General features: G+C 43.8%; 1 protein-coding gene across 2 annotated transcripts in view; it reads right to left on the bottom strand.

The window, feature by feature from the left end:
• lrig1 (leucine-rich repeats and immunoglobulin-like domains 1) overlaps positions 1-25,099 on the bottom strand; it is a 33,871-nt gene that overhangs the window by 6,950 nt on the left and 1,822 nt on the right. For both annotated transcript variants that reach the window (XM_031752382.2, XM_031752380.2), the window contains exons 2-9: positions 15,688-15,759; positions 13,915-13,989; positions 7,025-7,162; positions 6,658-6,801; positions 5,539-5,682; positions 4,949-5,092; positions 3,147-3,290; positions 922-1,002 (exon numbers count right to left, since the gene is read on the bottom strand). In XM_031752382.2, coding sequence (XP_031608242.1) covers positions 922-1,002; positions 3,147-3,290; positions 4,949-5,092; positions 5,539-5,682; positions 6,658-6,801; positions 7,025-7,162; positions 13,915-13,989; positions 15,688-15,759 — 942 coding nt within the window. The remainder of the gene's footprint in view (positions 1-921; positions 1,003-3,146; positions 3,291-4,948; positions 5,093-5,538; positions 5,683-6,657; positions 6,802-7,024; positions 7,163-13,914; positions 13,990-15,687; positions 15,760-25,099) is intronic.

Here is a 25,099-nt window from a genome sequence, read left to right as displayed (position 1 = left end):
CATTCACACGCTGCTTTTTAAAAACAGTTTTAAAATGGGAACTCTGTGTGTAATGGACACTTTGATGTAAGATTCTCTCTCTCTTTTTTTCCCATAGCTCGCTTTGCCAGCGCTGGGATGCATCAGGCAGCTTCCGACAACGCCGTGACAAAAGGGGGCAGGGTCAGAGGGCGGGGCTCGTGAGGCGTTTGATGTTTGATGACTGAATGCGGCCCGCAATTTCACCCTCTCTCAGCTCTTAACAACAGAGACTGGGAATGAGGGGATGAGAGGGAGTGCAGCTATGGAGGAGAAATAGTCCTTCGCCTATTGGGGAGCGAACCCCTGCCAGCTCAAAGAAAAGCCCTTTCTCTCCCCTCTTTCTCTCATTCTTTCTTTCAGCGGCGCTCACACTGGGAACCATCTTGGCTGGACATCATCTTTTCATTCTGTGGGTTGATGATTGCTGCTCATTGCCAGAAACTTCACGCCTCTGTAATTTCTCAGCTTACTAACTTTTGATATTGAACTTTTTACAAGGCATTTGAAAGCACTGATGAGTAATTAAAAACATGACTCATTTTTCCAGCTGTTATCAGCAAAGAGAAACCAGTTTGCCCATAAAGCTTACAATCAAATCACAAGATGAACGCTAGAATGAACTGAAGAGAAAGTGGCCTCTATAGGATGAGGAGAAAAAACTAATAAACTAAATAAAGAGGGGACCTTTAAATTGTTGCTCAGTGTGAGCATGTTCTTTTCAAAGTAAAGTGTGGGGTCATGATAGTGTCTCAAACTTTTAAACAAACTTAAACTGGAGTGGCTTTGGGATGCAAGAAAATGAGGCGGCTCCCTTCGCTTTCTCTATTTTTGTTTTCTGAAGAGAGCAGAGAGACAGTGGCAGGCCAGGGCTGAGGGATGAAAAGGAGGGGAGACACTCACAGCTTGATGAGGCTGTCCAATCCAGAGAAGGCCCCGTTGGTGTCCTCTATTGTGCCTGAGATGTCGTTATGGTCCAGCTCCCTGTGGAGAATGAGAGAAAAGAGGAGAATAAGAACGGCGGAAGGCGGTTGAGGAGAGGAACAGGGACAGGGCCTGCCAGCGCTGAAGCGTTTCACAGCCCTGGCAGAAGCTGCTCTTGGAAGTCACGGGTTACCCCCTTCGCCCAAGCACCCCCCCCCACTGCACCTGGCTTAAAGAGCCCCTCTCCCGCTCTGCTCTGCCAACCAAGCGCATTCTTTCCTTAGAAGGAGTGTGCGTGTGAATACGTGTGCATGTGCGCTGGTGTGTTGAGGCAAACCCCAGTGCAGGGAAACATGTATAATTCATGATGGCATAGAGGGACTGGCAGGAACACAATGCCAGAAGCCAGACAGTTGGGACTGCAAGTCCGATGCTGGCAGGTACGGTGCAGCCAAGAGTGCCGACGGGGTTAGCAGCCAAGCTTAGTCATGGCCAGACAAAGACAGAAGAGATTGAGTGAACGAAAGTTGGGGGTTTCCGAACACTTGCTGAATGCTTCTGCTTGAGAGCTACTTCTTTCAGTGAAGTCATAGCTGCAGAGGAGCTGCCGCTCCGCCCTGCTGCATGGTGATCAAAAAGAACAAGCGGCAGAGTCTGAGAACTTCTCCAAGCCATTTAAAAAAAAAAGAAAAAAAGAAAAAAAAAGATTTTCCTCAAACTTGAGAAAGGGCCTTCGGGGTTAATGGTCAGCCCCACCCCTCCGCCTCCACCACAATAGCCACCTCCACTCCTCCTCCCATTTGCTTTCTAAGCATCTCTTATCCCCTTTTGGTTCTTTTCACTTTGCACTGACCACTGTCTCTGTTTGACTGGACTGGAGCTGCCAATTTCCTACTCTTTCTGGCTGGGTGGATGTTAAAGGCTATTGCCTTGTTAAAGCAAAGGCAGCGGTGGGGGCTGCAGAGTAGAGGAGAGAGCGAGAGAAAGAACGAGAGAGAGATGGGGGCACGGAGAGGGGGGCCCCGATGAGCCAACAACCCCCGTGGCCGAATTAGAGGGCAGGCTGGCTTGTTTGGAGCTTTCACACCCCGTTTCAGGCTCCAGCCCCATGCCAGCGCAACCAGCCGCTCAGGCCCAATTAAAGCTCCCCCAGCTCCTTTTCAGGGCCCAGCCTATGCGCGTCCTCCCCACCGCTGATTAGATTAGGCCTGCCTCAAAGACACCGAGCAGAAGCGGTACAAAAGAGGAGGAAAAAATTCCAAAATTAAGACAGAGATTATGGGTATTGTGGGATATCGTTAGGAGATGACAGAACACACTTAGAATAACAGAGGGGAAGAAATGGGCATTAAGAGGGCTTTGAAAGTGTGCAGCCAAATGAAACAAAGCGGTTAATTAAAGACAAGAAAGAAAAACATGAGAAGGGCTGAGATATGGCAGTGAAAGCTCCCTGTTCCACCCTCTGTAGCTAGTTATCTGGCATCCAGCGTGCCAGCAGAGGGAGAAGCCTTATGTGCCTTGGCTTCTGACCTTGCTGTCAGAGAGCCTTTCTAGCAAGCTCTGGTATTACTCTCCTCTCTGGCTCTCTTATGAACAGCACAGCCAAGAAGACCTTGGTTAGGGACCAAGACCCCCAAGTCTTTCTGCTGGATTTATCCACCGGCTTTCTCCCTGTGGTTCTCCCCTTTTCTTTCTTTGGGCTTTTTGTGCACATGGTGGATCAGGGAAAGGAAAAAAAAATCCTCTGTCTTTATTCATGGCTTCAAAAAAGCCAGGAAGGATCTCAAGGGAGCTGAGTGACACAGAACCCTTTTAGATCCAAGATTGCTGGGTGTTTGGAGACAAAACAAACGCCCCAAACAAAACTGAAGAAACAAAGTGAAAAAAGGCACTAAAAAAGTAAGAAGTTGCTACAGAAACCATGACAATAGACACCTTGTAAAAGACATGAATGCAAATGAGAGTAAACCCTCGCTGAAAGCCAACAGCTCCCTCTTTCCTATGTCAAACGAAGGGACTTCATGAGCCTAAATATCAAATGTCACCCAGGCAAAAACCAAAATTAAGCATCTCAATTTTCACTGCTCCCAAGTGGCACGTCTTAACCTTATGGTCAGCAGGGGCAGAAACGTAATAATGAGTGAGTTGTTAGGGGTCCGTTTGGGGCTTGGTAATGGTAGTTGGGGGTGGGCTGGTGTACTTACAGGATGCGTAAAGCCTTGAGGCCTCTAAAGGCTCCCTCGTTGATGTGGCTGATAGAGTTGTGGCCCAGCCGGAGGGTGTGGAGATCCCCGAGCACTGCCAGACTCCCTTCATCCAGACGAGTTAAGTTGTTGTAAGACAAATTCCTGGAGAAAGAAAGAAATAGAGACAGAGGAAGAGGAGAGAGGCAGACACAGAGAGAAAGTGAGGAAAAAAACAGAACAGACAGAGAGAAATATTCTGTGTGAGGTCTGGAAGGAGATGACAGGTTGGCAGACCACTGAGACCGCTCGCGACATCATTATACTTAAGTTTCAAAGCCAATTCGATGACCATTTGCCAGTTTATGATGCGTTTTTCCATTGTACGGTTTTCCACACCGCATGATGTTAACGGAGAATGGATTTAGCAGAAGTCGGAGCTTAAATGAGCTTCGCATCGTCTGACAGGAAAGAAAAGAAATTCTGGGTTGGGACTCAGCATGTCTACAACCTCCGTTTATAAGAATACTTAAGCGTGTGGTAAACCCCAGGGGAATAACTGCTACTCGTGTCCTGCAACCCTCAAAATGTTACTCATATTCACATCCAGCCTCTAAATCTTTTCTTTTTTATTAAAAGACCTGGGGAACATACTAATGGGGTGTCGACACTGCGTGGGTTTCCAAGGGATTTCCCTTGTTTTAGGAATTCAGAGAGATGGTTTACTTGCAATCTAAAAAAAAAAGAAAAAAAAAGAAAGAAAGAAATGAAACTACACCTTGAAGAGACTTCTAAGAATGTTTCTTCTTTTTGTGGTTTTTATGGCAAATCCTGATTACCACTGATAATAAAACTCATAATGGTATCTTTCAAACAGTGCTCAAAGGCAGTATTGTGCATTTTATTGCCCTCTCTGTCTGTCTCAGGTTTGCTTGACTAGTCATGTGTGCAGAGATTCTCCCTGATGACCAGTTCAGCCCGGCGAATCGGGAATGCAATAACAAGGCTTCTCATAAAGACGAGTCACTCACTTCGATCAGCCGTGAGGGTCATCAAAACGCAGATAATAAAATCATATAACTGGTGGAAAGGTGCGGTGCTGGGAGAAACGTGTGCTGGGAGCGTACAGGAAGCGGCGCTGAGATACGCAGAGCAAACTAGTGCGATCACCATCTACCACTTTATCCATTCTGACTGTTACACATAAACAAACATAGGCGCCACAGATAGCCCCGGCTACCTCGTAGTTAGCAACGCCTCAGCTGAGCGAAGCACTTTAAAACGGCATTACGACAGTCGTGTCAACAGTGCAGGAAAGACTCTCAGATAATAACTCGGCAGACAAGGCAGTGAAGGTGATCCTTCAGTGTAATTACCACAACATCCAGCGGAGGATTTACACGCCGGTTTGCCGCAGGTTTACACACGGAGCACAAAAACTCTTGTCGAAGCGCTCGAGTGCTGTTGAGCCCAGCTCTAATTATGGGATAAACAGGCTTAATCCTGAGAATAGCGTAAGCGTACTGAGTGTTAAAACAAAATGTCGTTTAACCCTGAAAGGGAGATGGTGATGATGATATGGGTGGCAGGTCGAAAGAGTTGGGTTCTCGAGGCTTTAAGAATCCACATTTAATGTTAGTGGAAACTGAAAGAGCTAACATTTAAACCTTTATTTTAAAAAATGCAAAATGCACTGATATATACGCTTTTTTTCATTACCAAGCTGGGTTTTTCGGATATTTAACCACTCTCCGGTGAAACGTTTTGGCGGTACATCTGGCAAGAGAGTTTGCGTTCGGGCTAATTTGAATGCTGGTACTTACAGCTCCCTTAGCTTCTGGCAGAACTTCCACCCATCAGGATTGATGCGTGCTATGGAGTTGTTACTGAGGAACAGCTGCTGCAGGGAAGTCAGTCCGTAAAGCGAGCCACTGTTCACCTCCGTCAGGCTGTTGTAGTCCAGGTGCCTGCATGACACAGAGATACTGCAGTGAGAATCTGTTGATCTCAAAACATTTCACCACATTACTGTGACATAAATTACAATGCAATTTGTGAGCATTACTCTGTTATTTTGTGTGTAATTTAAGTAATTATGTAAAAGTTCTGGGTGGAGGGGGAAAAAAGTGTTATTGTGAGAAAGTTCCAGTAAGGGTACAAAAAGATCTTTTTCAGTCAGTGAGTATTCCTGTAATGGCAGTAAATGAGTGCAAATAGGATTAGCCAATCAGATAGTGCTCACTCCAAACTAACTGCAGCACCCAAATTCTTTAAATTAGATTATTTTTTTTCAACTATTCGGATTTGTCCTCTGCTGTGCAGGAGAACTTGTGAAAGTAAAACAAAACCAGTCAGATAATAGTTTTAGATAAATGATTTTTTGGTATTATTAAAGGTGATGTTTAGTACGTACAGGACTTTCATCTTAGACAGGTCAAAGAAGGCTCCATCGGTCAGTTTGCTGATGCTGTTCCTTTGTAGTTTGAGCACCTCCAGGCTGGATAAACCCTGGAAGGTTAGACCCTCCACTTGGCGTATACGGTTCCTGTTCAGCTCACTGAAAGGTGGTAGGACAAAACAGATGATACAGAGGGACTAATGAGAGAAAATGCTTGAGGCGCTGTAAACGGAAGATCATTTTAAAGAGAAGCAGCAGAAAAAACATCTTCCCCTTGTTTTGCCCTTATTAAGCAAAGGCATTTATCAAGCATTGTTGGTGGTATCGGGCCAGGGTTGTACACTACATGTGTTATTACCCCTTGAATTAAGACAGAGTGAGATGATTAAAAACTTTACTCATTTTCTCTTTGTATAAAAAGCCCGAGGTGCCTGTGGATGTAACAATGAATCTGTACAGCCGCTGTGTTTGTGTGTGTGTGTGTGTGTGCGCGCGCGCGCGCGTAGGCTGTAAAAGCCTTCAGCTTTTTCAAAGATAAACATTCACAAAGCTTCTTTTGTGTCTCATGTGCATCACCTCTAGCATGTGGTGATACAGTGTCACTGGGGCCCCATGTCCAACAAAAGGCACCTGGGGAAACTACTGGAGCCACAATGGAGAGAGACTCCCATTACGCGAGTCCCTTCGCTCTCCAGAGTGGGGGCGTTGAGCTACAAATGGGTCTACCTCACCGTTATGCTGGAGGGAAGTTTGACGAAGATAAAGGAGCACGGTGTGGGGACTAAACTAACCACTTTGGGGGATATGGAAGAAGGCAATAAATCACCAATAATATGGCTCTGGTGTTTACCTAGTCAGGTCTTATCCATCCCTAGTGGTACAGCTCACACTAACAGCACTCTAAACACACACAGCTCAATCAGCGGACACTAGAAGCTCCTTCTCAGGGAAAAGGCTCATCTCTGTGTAGTTTCCAAACACTACAATTGGGAAACCCGCTTGGTTTTCAGCCTAAATATGAAATGACAACAGTGTAATGTTTTTGCGGGGTGAACTGTTTTGACAGATCAAAGCTCAAGCTTGTCAGCACACTAGCCTACATTGTTAAAACTGATCAAATCCAGTGGCACTCACAGCTGGGTGAGCCTCGGGAGCTGGAAGGCTTTCACGGGGATCTGGCTGATGCGGTTTCGGCTCAGTCTTAGAACCTGTAGGGTTTCGCCCAAATGGTCCAGAGCTCCGAGCTCCAACACGCTGATCTTGTTGTTACTGAGGTACCTGAACAAAGGGAAGCCACAGTGAGGTTTGTTAGAAATCTTATATTTGGAAAACACGTTATTTTGCATGTGCATGCCCATTAACATCACTTAATATTAGTTACAGAACTAAAGTTTCCTCATATAATAAATAACATATTTATCTTTAATAATTTATTTAATTTTGCTTTATTTAAGTAGCTGGTGCATGACGTGCCACAGGAATCCTCCGAGATGCTACTTACAGATCTCGGATATGGAGGCCTGCAGGGAAGCACTGTCCTCGCAGCTCAGTAATGTCATTATTGCTCAGGTCCAGGGTTTCCACAGAAAGCAGCTCCCCAGTCCGCCTGCCATCAATACTGCGAATCTTATTATGATGTCTGAAAAATAAAGAACACAAACAGAAGACATAAGGTGTGGTCCTCACTGTTACCGTGCTAAACTTTGTGTACTCTTCCCATCAGGGAAGCCACTCCAATCCCACTGGCTTCTGTAAGCCCATTCAGGAGAGAAATACACAGAACAAAGTGGTCTTCATCCACCACAAAATGTAGTACTTTAAGTGCTTCCAAACAGAGGCTGCTCTTCTTTAAACAACTTCCAAGGACAAAGAAACAGCCACAAAATCTGTCAGATGGATGGGGCCTCAGTGATGAACCAGAGCCACTTGAAGGAAGATCTTGGTGTGTTGTGAAATGGGGAGAAGGGTTACTTTAAAGGTCCTAATGAACCCAGGGAGTTTTCACACAAGGAAACCTCTATCTCTGCCGAGCTTTGTCAGTGGGTGCTAGCCTGGTTTAGCCAGAAGCCTGAGAGGAGACTGAATTTCCTCTCAGGCTGTCCTGTTTAGAGCTCTTGTTCGGAAATGAGGGTGACTCTCTTCACCCTATTCTGACCTCCTCCACATCTGTGCTCTTTATTTTGTGGAGCAGACTTGTTCCACACAGAGAGGTTGGGAAAGACAGTGATATAATAAAGAGTGAGAGAGTGATGGAGTGTGATATTTGACATTTATCCGTGTTGCAACCAAAGTGGTGTGTGTGTGTGTGTCAGGAGACTAAAGGCCTGTGTAATCTGAGTGTACATGAGATCTTTTGCTGGATGACACGTTTGACACATGACTAGGTGCTAACTAGGGTCAGGGGATCCACAGCCATTGCCTGACAATTAAATTTTGTTTTTACAAAACTAAAACAAAACACATTTTAAAAGACAGGAAACACGACAGAGTAAAAAAAAAAAAAAGGCACAAATTTTTAAGAAGCACAAAAAAAGTAGGTGCAGATAGAGAGCAATAAGCAAACTGCCACTTCATCATCTGACATGTACCACTCAAGGGAAATCTTTGCTACATGACAGAGGCATTTTTTTTTTTTTTAGCTTTCACAAGCAATGTGTTTGACATCACCTTGTAAGGCAAAACCATTTAATGCTTCTAACTAGTTAATCACAACTTCCCAAGAGCCTTTTTCCAGCAAATGACACCAACTCCTTTTTTCTCTTGAATTTAAACAAAGCTGTCTGGAGTGCCACAAAACGACAGTTCCTCTCATGGCTCCACAAGTAGTCCTGCTGCGTCATAGATTCCCATGTAAATCGCTCAACGTCTATCATGAAATTAATATAGCTGGAAGCTAATTCCCCTCCTTCATTTTTTATTACTCACTCAGGTACTGTCTGTAAAGCTGTATCTCTCCTAATTCCTGTCACAGTACTGGATGTTGGTGCTTTTTGGAGCATTTTAATGTAATTCTCTGGTAGACGATATAACCTGTTGTAAGGTACAGCCATAGGCAGCACGGATATAGGTCTGAAAAATGAAGCCAATCGTCTGATCAGGGAGGGGGCAAGACTTTCCCGATAAGTTGTTAGGCTAAGTCACTCGTTCCAGGAAATAATGAATGAAATGTTAAGTAAGAATGGCCACAATTAAACAAAACGGTGTTTCAGAAAGGAGCACATCTTTCAAAACACCAAACTAGCAATGAAAAACAACAACAACAACAAAACCCCACTCATCTTAAGGCTTCACACTAGCTGACATTAGCTGATAGCTTAGCATTGCACCCTCTGGTCTAAAATAGGGTTCTTTCACATCACATTCTTCATAATGCTAAGGTTAATCTTTCAAAAATCCACAGTGGCTTTTAAACACAGTCAATGATCCAAACCTAAGAGTATTGTCACGTGGGCCTGACTCATTCAGATTTACTGTAGATTCTTTCCAAATCTGATAATACACACTATCACCATGTCGAACCAATTCGGTTAATAAAAGGTCACGGTCTTCTTGGAAGTTAGGCAGCTTATTACTTATCAAGCATCAGGGACAGAGAGATTTTAACCAAATCACGTGCAGCATCTTTAAATCAATTCACTTGACCTTTTGAGAGTTTGATAGTGTTGTATTTAAAAGGGCAGTGCGTGTGTGTGTTTCACAGAAAGTGTGAGGTGGCAGGTGCTCTACCAGGCAAACTCATCAAAACAAGGTCAATCCCTCCTCTTTTTCTAGCCTGCAGCCAGCAGATGAACACACACACACACACACACACACACACACACACACACACACACACACACACACACACACACACACACACACACACACACACACACAGAGTCATTTACTGGTGTATGGGATGTAGGAGGGTTCAAACCACAGTGGCCCACCTGAATAAACAGTGGCAGAAATGGTTAAGGATGAGCACACATGCGCAAACACACAACACAAATAACAAACGCACACATGGACCAGAGCAACAGACAGTGGCAACAGTGAGCAACAAGAGCAAGGAAGGGAAGGAAAGAAAGAAGGAAGGAAGGAAGCAAAGGGGTGAGGAGAAAATGAGGGGGGATTATGGGGTGAGGCAAGGTCAACAGCTGGTGACCTTCGCTGTGGAAAAACAGATCAGTCTCAAACTGGTGGGAGAGGCTGAACCCCCCCCCACGTTCTTCCTCCACCGCTCAAATCAAACTTTCCCCTCCCACAGCCAGAGCCCAGCTGCACCGTGTGAGAGACGGATAAAGCCTCGGCGCTCATCGTGTTTGAAGTCTGCACATACAATAGTAGCGATTATGAAAACTGATTATCATACGGCTAGTGACATTTCTGATAAAGGGGAGCTCGGTTCACCCGTGCTCCCTTTGATGTCCGGGAGTTCCTTATTCGCCTTGATTCCACTTAATTCCAAATCTCATTACCCTGCCCCATTGACCATCTGATTATCATGAGCCCGGCTCATTTTGACACTTCTTTTGATGTAAGGAAAGTGCATTTGTTGGGAGGGGGATACACTAGCGTGCCCATTCTCCTGTTTCCAGTGTCATCTCTGAAGTCGATTGTTTGGCCCGTCTCTTTCCGTTTGAAGTCCACTGTCAGGACAAAGGGAGAATTATTTGAAAATCAGATCATCCAGTGGGCCATACAGATTCTATCCCAAGCTGTGTTAAAGAGCCCCTCTGAAGCAGGCGACGAGCACAATGGGAAAGTTTGTGCTGCTCTGCTGTCGCTTTGACACTCTGATTTTAAAACATTTACTTGCTTCTTTTTTGCTTGTCATCCTGCTGCCGCTTTCTGGGAGTCTGCAGGACATCAGCGGGCTCGCCAACTGTATTGTGGAACTGTGGGTGCCTGGCATATGGCCTTTGGATGATTTAGCAGAAAGTTTGACATGCTCAGATGACTTAATAGTAAACTGTGTCTTTTATGTGATGATTGATGGACATCTAATCAAATTGAAAGTGACCACAAGTTTCGACCACCCCGCCATGCTTGTCTGTACCCGATCAAAAACTGCAGCAAAAAACAGGCAGACATGTAAGGAAAGGATGAAAGCACTAAAGGGAGAGCGCTACAAGAGCCACAAAAAAGGTCAAAAAAATTGAGTCTGAGTCATTTCTCAATCTATGTTCATTGAGAACAAAAGCAACTCACCTGCCCACTCGTCTCTTTTTAGCATTCCTATTATTTCCTAAGAAGCCAGGCTGATGTACTTGTTTTTAATTTTGTATATTTCACGCCCACATGAAGCAGTCAGCAGTTTCGTTCTTCACCTTCCACTGAAGGTGAATAATGAATGTACAAAAAACCCCCCACAAGTGTTCGTTTTTGCAATTATTGCTCTTCATTTGGCAGAAATTTATAATGCCAAAAATCCTAGGAGCTCACCATTTATTTCAGGTTCTGTGTCAAGACACCTTCTGGATAGATCCTTTTATTCATGACTGCATACCTTGTCTGAAACAAGTCATTCGACAGACTAGAAGACTCTGAGGGAGTCAGCCTGTCAGTCAGTAGCAACCACATATAAAATGCTCTTGGGCTTTTGGAGAGTTTACTGTTTGATGAGCGGCTGAAGACAGATTATCTGTCCATTTGCTTCCCTGTGTGTTTGTATGTTTATGCAAGCCACTGTCTTACACAAACTTGTAGTCAGACTACATTCCAGACGATCTCCAACCAACGGCACGGGAACACCGCCCAGCAGCCCGAGCTGCTGCGTCTGCCAGGGTGCATGCGCACGAACGCACACACACACACACGCACACACACACACACACACACACACACACACACACACACACACACACACACACACACACACACACACACACACACACACACACACACACACACACACACACACACACTAATGTTCGCACTGCAGAGGACTCAGTGGTTGGCGTGTTAAAGCACATTGGATTTACTTTTGGGAATGACACTGAACCCGAGATCACCTCTCACTTCCTTTTTCCTTTCTTTTCTGTACCCTTCCTGCTGCCTCATCCACTACTTCTCCTTTAACCATTCCTCTTTCGACATACAGTGGTGTCATCCCGCTCTGACACTACGATCTATTACTCCCTCCCTGATTTCTCATCCTTCCTCCCCTGCCTACCCTCACCCATTTTACTGTAAGCTATGTGACTGACAGCTGCAGCTGCAAGTGCTTCAGTGGGCCTTCACTTCAGCTGCGTGGCTTTGTAAAAATCTGACCCTCCCACCAGCCTCCACTCCCATCAGCACTACCGGCCTTTCCCCTAGCAACAGGCTGCATGTCAGACCCAAAAAAAGACACCCCAATCATTTGCAGGGCCTGCGACTGGACACAGTTTGTGCAAGTAAAGGTGAACTTGCTAAAGTCTGTTTTATATCAGAGGCAGAGTGAACATGAGACTGTGCTAAAACTTAAAGATACAGACCAAAAAAACCAACCAAACAAACAAACCATGACACACAATAACAGAAGGTCAAACTTCTGATACAACAGTCAACAGACATCTGTTAGAGTTGAATAATCAAACCTCAGATGCTTCCCTTACCAAGTGTCCACAGCTTACAGTAATATTCTGACCACATCAGTGCATCACGATAAATTCTGAGAAGCAGGCAGATGACACACAGGGAGAGGCGGACGTGTGACTCCCACAAAGATCCCTGCTGAATCTGATATGTCGATGACCAATGTAATAGGAACCAGCAGCTGTGTACTTTACTACCATGCAGCCCGCCTGCATGCCAGCAAAGTGTGAAAGAAAATACAGAGTGAAGCTAATGGTTAGCACTCGACGATGGCCGATTAACTTGCTCGTTTCAGGCTGAGCGAGTTGTGAGAATGTTTATGGATACCGCAATAACCACAGCACTGCCATATCCATTCACAGGCCAGCATCTCTACCCACATTTATTTGCCTTGTTGACCCCAATCAGTGCACTGCAGCTACATTTATATTTGCACAGTGAATTACGTAGTTCAGCTAGTTTTGTTGGTTCCATTACTGTTATTGTATACGTATATATAATTTTTGCATTAACTACTGAAAACACAAGCAATTTAGGACTACAATGGAATATTTTTTCTTGCTGTTATTGAACCCCCTTTGGCAAGCCCCGCCCCCGTTTTATCACTCTGAGCTGAGGGGCTAGGCGCTGCATTCGTCACATGCTCTGCACATGTGTGGAGCATGTGCAGAGAGGCCACCGCTGCTCAGCACTCACGAGGAGAAACATCCTCAGAATACTGATTATTTCTATTTGTTAACAAACGTTCAGGGAAACTGTTGCACTTTGTTTTAGAAGCCTGCTATGTAACTAATCAGTACCTTTGTTGAAGTTTACACCTGTTTTGTACTAACCTTTGACTGTCTCTTGCATTAAGAGTTGCTTTAAGTAACATCCTGAGAAAACAATGTGTCAGAACTCTGTTATTTCCCTCTATTACTTTGCATTCCATTAACTTGATCTTATTATGAACAATATTAAAAATACAAAAAAAATAAAAAGATCACATATTTCTGTGGGCTTGCCTCAATCACTGCTTTCGCCATCTTTTAGCAGCGTGAATAAAGTTAACGAATTACCCCCACTTCATCAATTTCCTTCAATTGCAAAAAAAACAAGGAAAAGAAAAAAAGACACCGCTGAGCCCACGTTTGTGACAAACACAAGCGCACACACGCCCTTTCCAAATACGGCCGTAAATCTGCAGCAAGATGCCAGCACAGGCAGTCCCCCCCCCCCGGCACAATTTCACAACTGGGAGCAACGAATTAGAACTATATACGAGCTGACACTCCAAACAGACAGCACCACTCACTGCAGACAAGCCCACATAGAAAGGTAAAAGGACTGGTCGCTCACTCCACCACATGCTAATCCGTGAAGACAGAAATTCGTACTGACACCAGCTAATTTAAATGCAGTCGAGTCACATTTGTGGCTACCTTCACATGAATTCAACATTACTTCTGAGATGCAAAGGCCTATTCTTTCTCAACATATGTCAACAGACTATTTAAAAGCACGCCAGTGAGGCAACTGACCTAAGAATACAGTAACAGAAGCCCTCTGCAGACATGGGATACATAGGCATGGCTGGCCTCATCAATCTATTAAAATTACTAAAAGAGCAATATTTGCTGCGTGCTTTCAGACGTGAGTGTGACCACATTCTCTAACGTTTAACTCTCTTTGCTGTTGTCACTGTTTGTGAGTCTGTGCATGTGTGTGTGTGTTGCAGCTGTGAACACACAGGGGCATCTCACACACAGGCTACAAGGGAAACATCTGTCTTTTGGAGACAGGTTTTTCTCTTCTGGTGCCATGTTAATCAGTAAGTGTAGTAATACTCACAGGTAGAGGGACACAATCTTGGATGCAGCCTGTCCTAAATCTGGTATGGAGGTCAGCTCATTGTGGTCTAGCCGACTGAAAGTTACAAACACAGAGAAGAAGAGGGTTAGAGAAGCAAACTGCTGATAAAGGAGCACCCTTAAAAATTGACAATTTATGTATGTACATATATATATATATATATATATATATATATATATATATATATATATATATATATATATATATATATATATATATATATATATATATACACATATATATATATATATATATATGTATATTAGGGCTGCACGATTTTGCATAAAATGAGAATCACGATTTTTGCTTAGAATTGAGATCACGATCTCTCACGATTTTCTTTTCCAATATAAATATTTATTGCACTTATTAACTGCACATCAACTTTGTAACAGTTGAAACTGAACATAAAAACAATAAATAAACATAAAAACAATAAATGCCTCACATTTTGTGGTTGCCGCAAAATGTTGTACTGCTTGAAATTCCGTCTCCACCGTTGCTGGACACTGCGTGTATAGAGCAGGTAGTGCAACAATAGAAAAATAGTTGCAGGACGGCACTGTGAAGCGTTTGTCTAGGGTGTTGATCATTTTCCTAAATCCCTCGTTTTGCACAGTGTTGATATATCTTTGGTCAGGTGATAAGTAACAGCCTCCGTAATTTCTTTGTGCCTGCAGGAGTTCGACGTGTATAGGGAAGCGCTGTATAAGGTTCCCGTTATTGATGTTTGGCTGTTTGACCGGGACGAATTTTCTCCTGTCACTTTCTCGTCATCCCTGACGTGTTCTCCGTTGTTTTTTCCCTGCCAATTTGAGCATCACGGCACAGCTTCTGTATCACCTGGTATAAGGCTCCGCCCTTGTCATTTGTTGAGCAGGAAGAGGGAGCGCTTGTTTTCATGCAGATTACGTCCCGGATCAAAATGCGGTACAATCGTCGTTGTCTTTTTTTTTTCTTTTTTCTTTTTTAAATCGTTGTCATTTGGAAATGAGATCGCACATAAGTATGAATCGAGATCGCGATTTTTTAACGATTAATCGTGCAGCCCTAATGTATATCATAGAGTAATATATATGCACACATATTTATACACACGCACAGATATCTACACATATTTAGATATGGTTGTTGTAACTCATTTCAGTCAAAGCACGTATAAATCAACAGATAGGACTTTTCACGTCTGCTGCACAGCAAGTGGCAAGTCATCCTTTTAAAAACTGAAAATAACATGGGAGTAAAACAGATGTCCGGGAGCGTATGACTGGCCGGCTGGCCTGCCAAAGATGTCACCAGTGTGTGTATCACCAGTACGTTCCTGTATCTGTGTGTGTGCGCCTTGTGTACTGGCGCTGAGTGACACAAAACCAAGCCCTCTCCTCACCATATAAAATATTTACAAGGCCAGTGTTGGCCACAGTATCAGGTGGTGGGGGAGAGGGCTTAATATAGAAAACCACCACTTAATTCTCAATTGGACTTAGTTCAAGGCAACACATATGAGAATGCTGCTCGGAAGCGGAGCGGCAATGATGGGAGATCATTCATCATCATCACCAGAATGAAGTAACTGATTTTTTTTTTTTTTTTTTTTTTTTTTTAAATGTTTTACAGGTGACACTTTAAACATTTTAAACACAGAGAAGATTCAATCCAGCAGGGCCAAACACATTTACTGAAAAGGGTTTGGGAGATTTTAAGGACACTCTGTCAGCAGAAACCATGAGTGCTCTGCGGGTGACTACTTACAGCTCTCTCAAGTTGGGAAGGTTGGCAAAGGCTTCAGGACTGATGGAAGTCAGTTGGTTGTGGCCGAGATTTCTGAAAACATACAAAAAGTCGCTCATTACAAGACAGGAAACAACAATTATTTGAAATACCCGCAGGGCAATGGTTTTTCACATCTTTTATTGCTTTTGTCCTTGGCATTTTTCAGCACTTTAAATAAGGATCCTGATCAATAGCAGCAATTATGTTTCCCATTTGACAAACATCCTCATCTGTCCACATTAAGTATGCCTGAAAACACTGCAGTACATAAATTTACGCCAGCCTTCAAGGAGGGCCCGGATCGATACCATCGATACAGAGCGTCTCTCTCCTGGCTCACTTTCCAAACATTACCCACAGGCCATTCATCTGCAGCAGTCAATTTGCACTTTCAGCTAACGGTGTATTTAATAGCTGGCACTTGACTTGTACAGAAGCTTATTAGTGAGCGATTTGTCCAGTGATACAGCCTTACTGCTGTTAAGAGTGCGGGTAAAAAAAAAAAAAAATTTTAAAGTGGGGATTTGGTGGGCACACCTAACACACCTTTGCTTTTTTACCGAGATTCCCACGCCGTATGAATCGAGTTTATCTCGCGTAGACAAGTGCTATCTGTGTCACACACTTGCCTCCTGCCTAGCTGGCATGTCGCCTGCCTGTTGGCAGAGCAGGCCGCAGTGAGAGCGCTGTTTGTGTTTGCGTGGTGGGGTTAGGCTAGGCGAGACAAAGGGAGCCCACAGCTCCGAGCCGCCTGCCTCCCGCCCCTCCATCCCTCTGTCCAGACGTGAGACGGCCCAGGAATGTTTCACAGGCCTGCCGAGAGATGGCTACTTGTTCCCAGAGTCTGGGGACACTTTTACCTGATGTAACGCATTCCTCATTCTGCTCTTGTCCCACAGTGGCCTTAAAAGCCCACAGACTGGACAGCGACAGATATTTTTTTTAAAGATAAATTTGAAGCTAAACAAACAAAACAAACACAAAAAAACCTGCTATTTTCATACTTCATGCTCACTACACTTTCTCTTAAACAATTTACGCCCATCAGTCTCAATAGCCATCTCACTTGACAGATTTCCCTTTCTTGTCTTCTGTGCTCAATTGCAGATAATGACAGTCTTTTCCCCCCATTTCTTTCTCTCAAAGTGTATGTGTGAGACGAGATAATAGCAGAGCGTGTGTCTGCCCTCAGGGCTGACAGAGAGGTGTGTATGCATGTCTGTGTCATGATCGTTTACTGGGGCACCTCCCATTCAGGCTTAGATCGCTAAATTATTGTTCCCTGCAACGGGAGGAAATTACCTTGTTATGGCGAAGCCAAAAGACAACACACACACACACACACACACACACACACAGAGTCCCCATTGATCGCCTTTGCCTAGAGGCAGGTATAATGAGCCAAAGATACACCCAACACTGACAGCATGAGAGGCAGTGCCGTCATCTGGACAAGCTATCAGTAGTTTCTAATCAACCTGGATTTGGCACAAAATAGCAGGAGAAATTTCAGCAGTCCACACTGCATTACAAGCAAGTAAAAGATTTATCCAAAAACCGTCACAATCATGGAGCTTTGTTAATATCTAACTTTCATATTTCATATTGAATTAAGCAGAGAAAATTGACTGCAGATATGATACTCAAGGTTTAAAATAAGGAGAAGGGTAAAGCAGGATGAAGGACTGACTAAAGAAACAAAGTCGAGGTTGGGGGATAAACCTGTCGCGCTAGTGCCAAAGGCCACAGCAGCAAACAAAACTGGCCTTTTATGTGTGTATACGCAAGCACGCCTGTGCCTTTTTTCTCAGTCACCTATGGTATTTACACAACTCCGTCTTTTCCTTCCCACTTCATTGAAACAAATCTGTTTTCTTGCCTATCAGATGAGATAAGTTTCACAGTATTTTAACACCTACTGTAAAGGAGGCGATGGTGATGATAAGGGCTGGGTTCTCTCCCTCTCCAACCCCCATCGCCACCACCGCACACGCACACGCACACACACACACACACACACACACACACACACTCCCTCATATGGCAGGAAAGAAGGAGGGAATGTGACTCCAGCTTTAAGCATTGTTAATGCTTTCCAGAAAGTGACCTTGCACTCATGCAGTTTCTGAAAGAATTTGCTGCATCGGGTAAGAAAAATACAAGTCTTTGAGTTTTCGACTGCTCCGCGAGTGGAGAGACGCAGACGCCAACACTAACAGAAACAAACATGCTCAGAAGAAGAAGAAAAAAGTACTATCCAAATATCCTCTCAAATGCTAAACTGGGTTTAGCGTTCCATAAACCTCTGCAAGTTTATGCTGTATAATTCAACCAGCTGGAAAACGAAGTGTAGCTGTGTTTTATTAAACATGGCAAACACTCCTGCAATTTACCTTAAAAAAATTGAGAATGGTTCAAACACTGCATTCCATTGTGTGGTACAACTACTTCATAATGGGCAGGACTGTTTGACATTAGTCAGCAGGATCAAACTCAAAAGCACTCTCAGCCAGGTACTTAGCCAAAGAAAGTGTGGGAAAATCTAAACGTTGAATCAAATGCTAATTTTCCCACTGACTTCAATTTGTTCTGATGAATGTGCTGCTGCCAGTAAAACATTTTGGACAATCAAAAAGGGGCACAATTAACATTCATCACACAGTCTACCAGTGTTTTCCCTCAGATTTTGAGTTCTTTGGTGTGCGTGGGCGAGTTTATGTGCAGGAACAGCTTTTTTAATTATTAAAGATTATTTTATCCTCCAAATAAATAACTGAACAATACAGTCTGCTGCCTCTTTAGTTACTCGGATGTACTTTCACTCTGCCGTCTTTAGTGAATTGCACCTAAAAATTGTAGTTTTTGCTCACAACAACCCCACCAAGTCAACTTTCAGTACCCTGAAACACTTAAAGACGGGACATATCAAAGGTTCTTTATGAAACAGCAACAGACATACTTCAATTGACAACATCCTAAGCTGGTCGACTTAACAACTAGTTGGAAGGTTTGACTCAATCCGAGTATACCTGGGAAGGAACTCTTCAAAAGCTAGCATGATAAACTCAAGAAAGGCCTGCTCCATAGAGCAGGTGTCTTAGAAAGAAAAATGGAGCCTAATGCCTGCAGAAGACCATCACTTCTGGACTGTGTAGCCGATGTGACACATAAAACTCATTAAAAAGCTTTAAAAAATTGCTTCGTTATGGGTACTGTGGGAGTAGTGGAAGCCTGTGAGTAGTGGAGTGATGTCATAGCGTATGACACTACACTTGTAAGTCAGCACATAGCCTGTGTGTGGGAGAGGAGATGTGAGGAGGGAGGAAGAGTGCAGGGACTTACACATACAGAGATACATCATCATTATCTTTTCCCATTTCTATCGTAGATAAATGCAGTGTGAACTTTGCTCGCTCAAAGTGTGAAGTGATGTCAGGGATGAGCCTTCTGTAGTCCAGTTGAGACAAAAGCTCTTTAATGTGGTCGACTTCATGGCATCGTAAAACTGGTCAAATAATAACCTGCGTGTCAGAGAGCCAGACACACAGACACACATACACACACCGACGCTGCTCTTCCTGTCATTAAAGGCCAGTTTATAGCCCGGCAACTGCAGTGAGAGTGTACACAAAGCTAACACCAGCTCCCGGCCACCATTTTACACACAAGTCATACAGCGAATGAGAAGTGGGGCCGGTATCTTATCAGTTTCGACAAGGTTAAAAGCATAAACTGGCCGACAAGCGTTACTATAAAAGTGATAAATCTGACTCGTTAAAATCGGAGCAAAGAAACACAGTAAATACCAGATCCTTGGAAGGGGGGGCAAGGAGAACTTAGGTGCAAGATCAGAGAGACGTAGTGCTGATGGGCTCAGCATATTTTACCATTTGCATTACAGATACTCACTGCCCCCACACACATAACTCAAAGAGGCTGCTCCTGCCTTTGAAATCAGCCCGACTGGGAGCGTGACTCTGAAGTTTTCCGATGCAGGCACATCTTGGGGCCATGTGCAGCCCCATTGTGAGTGTTGCCGCTTTGGGGTTATAGCAGGAGATGAAGCTGTGCACTCCAAACAAACCAGGACAAGGTTGGGGAAAGTTTCTGCAGCAGCCCGAGGCGCTGCTTGAACCCACGGCTGGGCCCACAGACCCGAGACTGGGCACTCCATATGAGAAGCACAAACCCGTTGATGCCGTCTGCACAGCAGGCAAACCAAGGGTTTAATGCAGGAGCATGCTCCTGCCGTCTAGTGTGATAACAGTGTAATGTTTTACAAATGGCGCCATGCTAGATCATTCCGAGTACAGGGAAATGAGTGTCCCAAATTAATCTTGAAGAATAACATAAACACTGTATTGTTGTACTCCTGTCTAGTAGTCTGGCCTAATGCTCTTAACTTCAAAGTGAAGAAAAAGACAGACAGTTTTTCATTCGTTAATTTCCTTCCCTACTGATGTTTATTTTATTAGCAGAACAATAATTACCCATGATAATAATGATTACGCGTGAATTTGTGGTTGTTTTGGGATTTAGGTTGATGCTGTTTTCTACAGTATCAGAAAGTACAGAGGCCAGGAGGACAAAAAAAAAAATCTGGCCCAAGTTAGCACTCCAATCTCCCCTTGTGTCTCGAAGGGCTGTCTGTTTTCTGGGGTGAAGCTGCTTCACTTGCGCAGTACCTCTCACTCTTTCCAAGTCACACTTTTTCCCCCCCCCAAACATCTTCTCCAGATTCCCAAACTCTTACCAGATGTACAGAATTCACAGATGATTCACTGATCAAGCCCACTTTGTAGATACTGACTTCAGGGTAGAGGGAAAAGAGGAAAAAAAAGAGAAAAAAAAACTTGGCACCCTAAAGTGTCTTCACAAAAGAGCCATCTATTCTGCTGACTGAATTCCTGTCGAATGAGTTGTGGCAGCAGCTGTTTGATTGTCATTAGAGCCAGTGTGAGGCTATGAGCTCATTCCATATCTCCATATTAATGTCAGACTTTATCTGCTCTTATTAGAGTAGAGGATCAAGCTTTAGCCGTTTCTTCCTAATTTGTTCACAGCTAATGCGTTACAAGAATCATCTCAGCCGGTTAAAAAAAAAACACAAGACTTCTATTTAATCTTCCATCTAAGAACCACCAATACTTCTACTAACCTGAACATCTAACGGCCTGATGAGGGAGGAAAAGTGACGCGGGCCTGATAAAGATCACCTCCAATGATAATATCATCCTAAAGCCTTCTAAACACTCAAGTTAGGTCTACAAAATATCTGCCAGACATGAAAGTCGCAAGGCCAGCAAAACTATGACAATAAACAAACTTGGTATAATCACCAATACCACAAGATTACAAGGCTGCGTAGCGAGAAATGCCCTAGAAACCACAAAGGGCTCAGCCCTGCTGAGTGCTGTTGCTGTATCTCTGCCCCAGCTGCTCAAATGTTGATGTGTTTAAGCAAGAGATGAAACATTTCTGCACTGTGGTGTTTATACATCAGTCAGTCCCAACATAAAATCCAAAATCCCTGACAGTATAAATGTCCATGATGGAAACAGTAAACCCAGGGCGAGCATAGTACTAGTGGTTAAACCTATTTTGTGTGTCTATTAATAGCTTAGATGAAGCAAAACATTACCTGAAAATAAAAGTGTTATTTCTGCATATATGTGGCAGTCAAGTAAATGGCTGTGTAACATGCAATTTCCCTTGGGTTTCCACTGTGTGTTCTAACATGTGTGACAGTGGTTGAGGTTTCTGACCACTGACAGGACTTTCACCAACTAGTGGAGCTGAGATTCAGTAAGCAGAAGCAGACTGTGGCATTAACAAGACACGTCCGCTTAGTGCATCCCTCTCCACGAACCCTCCTACTTCCTCAGGCCAGGTGATCCAGAGTTACACCCCCCAGTAACCAGTCTGCAATCGACCATCTGGGCTCTCCATCCCGAAACCACCAACACAAACCTATTTCCTGAGGTAGAAGCCAAAAACCAGCTGTTGGGGGTAGCGTTTACCAATAAGGCTTTAAGTGAGGTTGAAGGCTACACTTTGGGGATGACTTGCAGCAGAGAGTTTGGCCCGCACATGTAAAAACTTGGGAAACCACTAGCAAAATGCCACATTACACAGGGGGTCATTTGAGAGCAGGCGAGTGATTCAAGGGCTCAGTATTCAAATGAAAAATATATATGTAGAAAAGATTTAACTTTCCATCACAACAAATAGCAAAAAGAAAAGATGGAGAGACGCTGGCAAACAGACACCCTGCATCTGCTTTATCTCTATCCCAGCACGGCAATCGCAGCCAAAATCTGTAATGCTCATGCTTTTATTTACTAGCAAAATCCCATTATGCCAGTGGCACAGTGGGCAAAAATGCTTTTAATACACATTACTGTGGCTGCAAATAAGATAAGACACCACTCCTGAGAGGGAATATGTGACTTTGTGAGAGTAAACTTGCTTTAAATGTTGTTAGGCTATTCATCAATCAGAAACAATAGGCAAACATCTGAGAGTGGTGGACAGTTTGTTAAATGTTACAAGCACTGATGTAAAACAGGAAAGGACATGTGCAACAAAGAAGTTCATAACCGCAGAGGTTTCAAAGAGGCTGGATGTCCAGGCTGTTAGGCATTCACTCATAAAACGGGGGGGGGGGGCATAAAGCATTCTAGTGTGATCAATAGTGATCAGTTTTACTGCTATACAGTAATCAGTGATCTAAAATAACAAAAAGTAGCTAATACACTTCTTTTTAAGGGTGCACTTCCACACCTGGTCAATCACACATTTTTCCCTTAAAAGTTTGAGTCTCATTTGTCTCGGTTCTTTCTGTGGCCCAGGCAGGATGTGCTAACATCTTTTGTTTCCCTGAATCCGCCATCAAGGCCACTTTCTCACAAGATCCTGAGGAGAGATTATTTTGACAACTGGAAAGCATTACTGTTTTCTCTCCACCGAGGGATGTGGACTCTGTGGACTTGGGGCTGCTAGTAATTGATGAACTGCAGGATAACACCGGTCCCACTGGCCACTTGTCTTGACTGGACAAAAAGCTCATCGGCTTTTCCAGATCCATTCTAATAAACTACACTTTTTATACATTTTCCCTGACTGAGTAACACAGGGAACAACTGCAAGAGCTGCTTTGGTTGGGGCTTTAACCTGACATTATACAGTTCTATTAACACAACGTGTAAAAGAAAAATGTTGCTGCAATCATTTGCTGCCTAAAAGCTTTGAAATTCTCCAACATCTTGGTGAAGGTATGATAACTCTCTCCAAGAGCAGCTTCCTCAAGTGCGCTGCTGTGTCATAAGAGCCATGGTTCATTACTGTAATCCCAATTTAAGCCCCTGCGTGAGGATAATTGCAGCAGCTAAATGACAGCGCTATCGTTCTTCACCCACACAAAAGGGTGGGAAATGTTCATTTATTTGCTGCTTGAACCATGTTCATTTTACAGACAGCAGAGCAGAGGGTTGAAGAGTTAAAAGCTTCCGACTGTAGCATGCACGCTGTATGGAGGGTGCTTGTTGTTGTGGATTAACAGCCTCTGCTCGTTTACCTCAGGTGATGATGAGATTTTTCCTTTAAGGGAAGCCTCTGCACTACGCACTAGAGTGAGAAAAGAAAACTGGTGTGGGTGCCTTGTGTTTATTGACAACTGCCAATGCTGCCTTTTCTTGCACCACCACTGCTGCTGCTCCCTCCCCGGGGGGAAATCATAACAATGAACTGATTCCACACTGATTACTTGGCTAAGATGCCCGAAGGTGGAGATAGACAAGCACACTTTGTTTGAAACCAGGGACTGTGCACACTGACTCTTTCAGCTCTTTTGACAGGCTAAAACTATTATTGTTGCACTGTACCACAGCCCCTGCTCTATCTTGTCTTTTTCAACAATACCAAAGTTTCCCTTTCAGCTGTGCACATCATGCACCACACACGCTCTCTCATGCACAGCAATGAAAAATAACCTTCCAAACTGCTGCATACCCTAAGATAAAATAAAATAAATTGTTTTCACAAAAGTGGACAAAGTTGGCGCAAGGTTCACTATGGGCCACAGGTGAAATTGTCCGTACTTGCCTCTTTGGGTTTACGGTAATCATCCACTAATCTGGCTCATTTACGGACCACAGAGGCAAAGAGCTGGTTCCCTTTGAGTTAGCCGCCAGCACAATGTGACTATCTCAAGTGGTGTGGAAATATGCAACCTAGGTGTTTTAAAAGATAATTCAAAGCCATAAAGCCATTCCCTTTGAAAACAACAAAGATTGCGGGTCCTTAAATCTCTGCCTGATAAGGTTTGGACGAGATAACAGAAGCCGACTTGGAGCGGCACAGGGCTTGCGCGGCAGCCCTATCTTCACACAAACCAAAAGGTCCAGTGCAGCCGTTTCAGATGGGACATTTGTCCCACAATACATGATCATTGTCCAAGAGGACAGGGCAGTACTGTGAGTCTGCGTGCATGCATGATAAACAGCATCTGCACTTGAGAACGGCTAAGAGGTGCTTCAGGGCAACGGGGCTACTCAGGCACAAGTGCCGTTATTCGTGTTTTTTGAAGACTTTTTAAAGCCATTGCATTCCTGACTACATGGGGCAAGACAAACTGCGTCAAACAGGAACCTGGGAGCCAGAACAGTCCTAAGGCCTTTATCTAAATTCCCAGGAATACACACACACACACACACACACACACACACACACACACACACGAATACTAAAAAATCTCAAAGGTTTAAGGATTTGTAAAAGTCACTGGAAACAGTGGGTGCAATATACTCCAGTGAGAAACAACATGTCAACAGGGAGGACAGAGAGCAGTGTTGTCTGTAAGTAAACTATCTAATTCAGTCTGGTAAGTGCTTAAGTTCCCCATACATTGGGGGATGTTTTATAAAAATGTGCCAAATTAGCTCATTTCCTAAATGATCTGGCAGACAGAGTTTCATTTGTTGTCAGCTTTACTTCCAGGAGCTGGTGACTTTCCCAAGAAATTGAATTTATGAAGTGAATCTAGCGAGACAGAAAGGGGAATCAGGAAGATACCTGTCATAAGTCTCACTGAGTAATGACGGTTAATTTGTTATGACATGTTTGGGTCTATTTGTTTGCTCAGGCTGCAGGGACTGTTTGCTCACTCTAACACTGGAAACATGAATACACCTTCAGATAGATGCAACCGAAGGCACATGTGCCAGACACGGAGTGATAAATCTGTTTTTTTAAGCATGAAGATAAACCAGAGCCTGGAACATTCAATTACATCTCTAAAAGTAAGTGCGTTATAAAATACAGAATGACTTGACGTTAACGATCTAATTCACAAAGCAAAGCATTTGACACCCTTTTAAGTGCAGACAACTTG

This window comes from Oreochromis aureus, linkage group 5 (genome assembly GCF_013358895.1).
Source record: "Oreochromis aureus strain Israel breed Guangdong linkage group 5, ZZ_aureus, whole genome shotgun sequence".
NCBI classification, from domain to species: domain Eukaryota; kingdom Metazoa; phylum Chordata; class Actinopteri; order Cichliformes; family Cichlidae; genus Oreochromis; species Oreochromis aureus.
The sequence above is the reverse complement of the archived record's forward strand: the minus strand, read 5'-3'. Positions and strand labels throughout refer to the sequence as shown.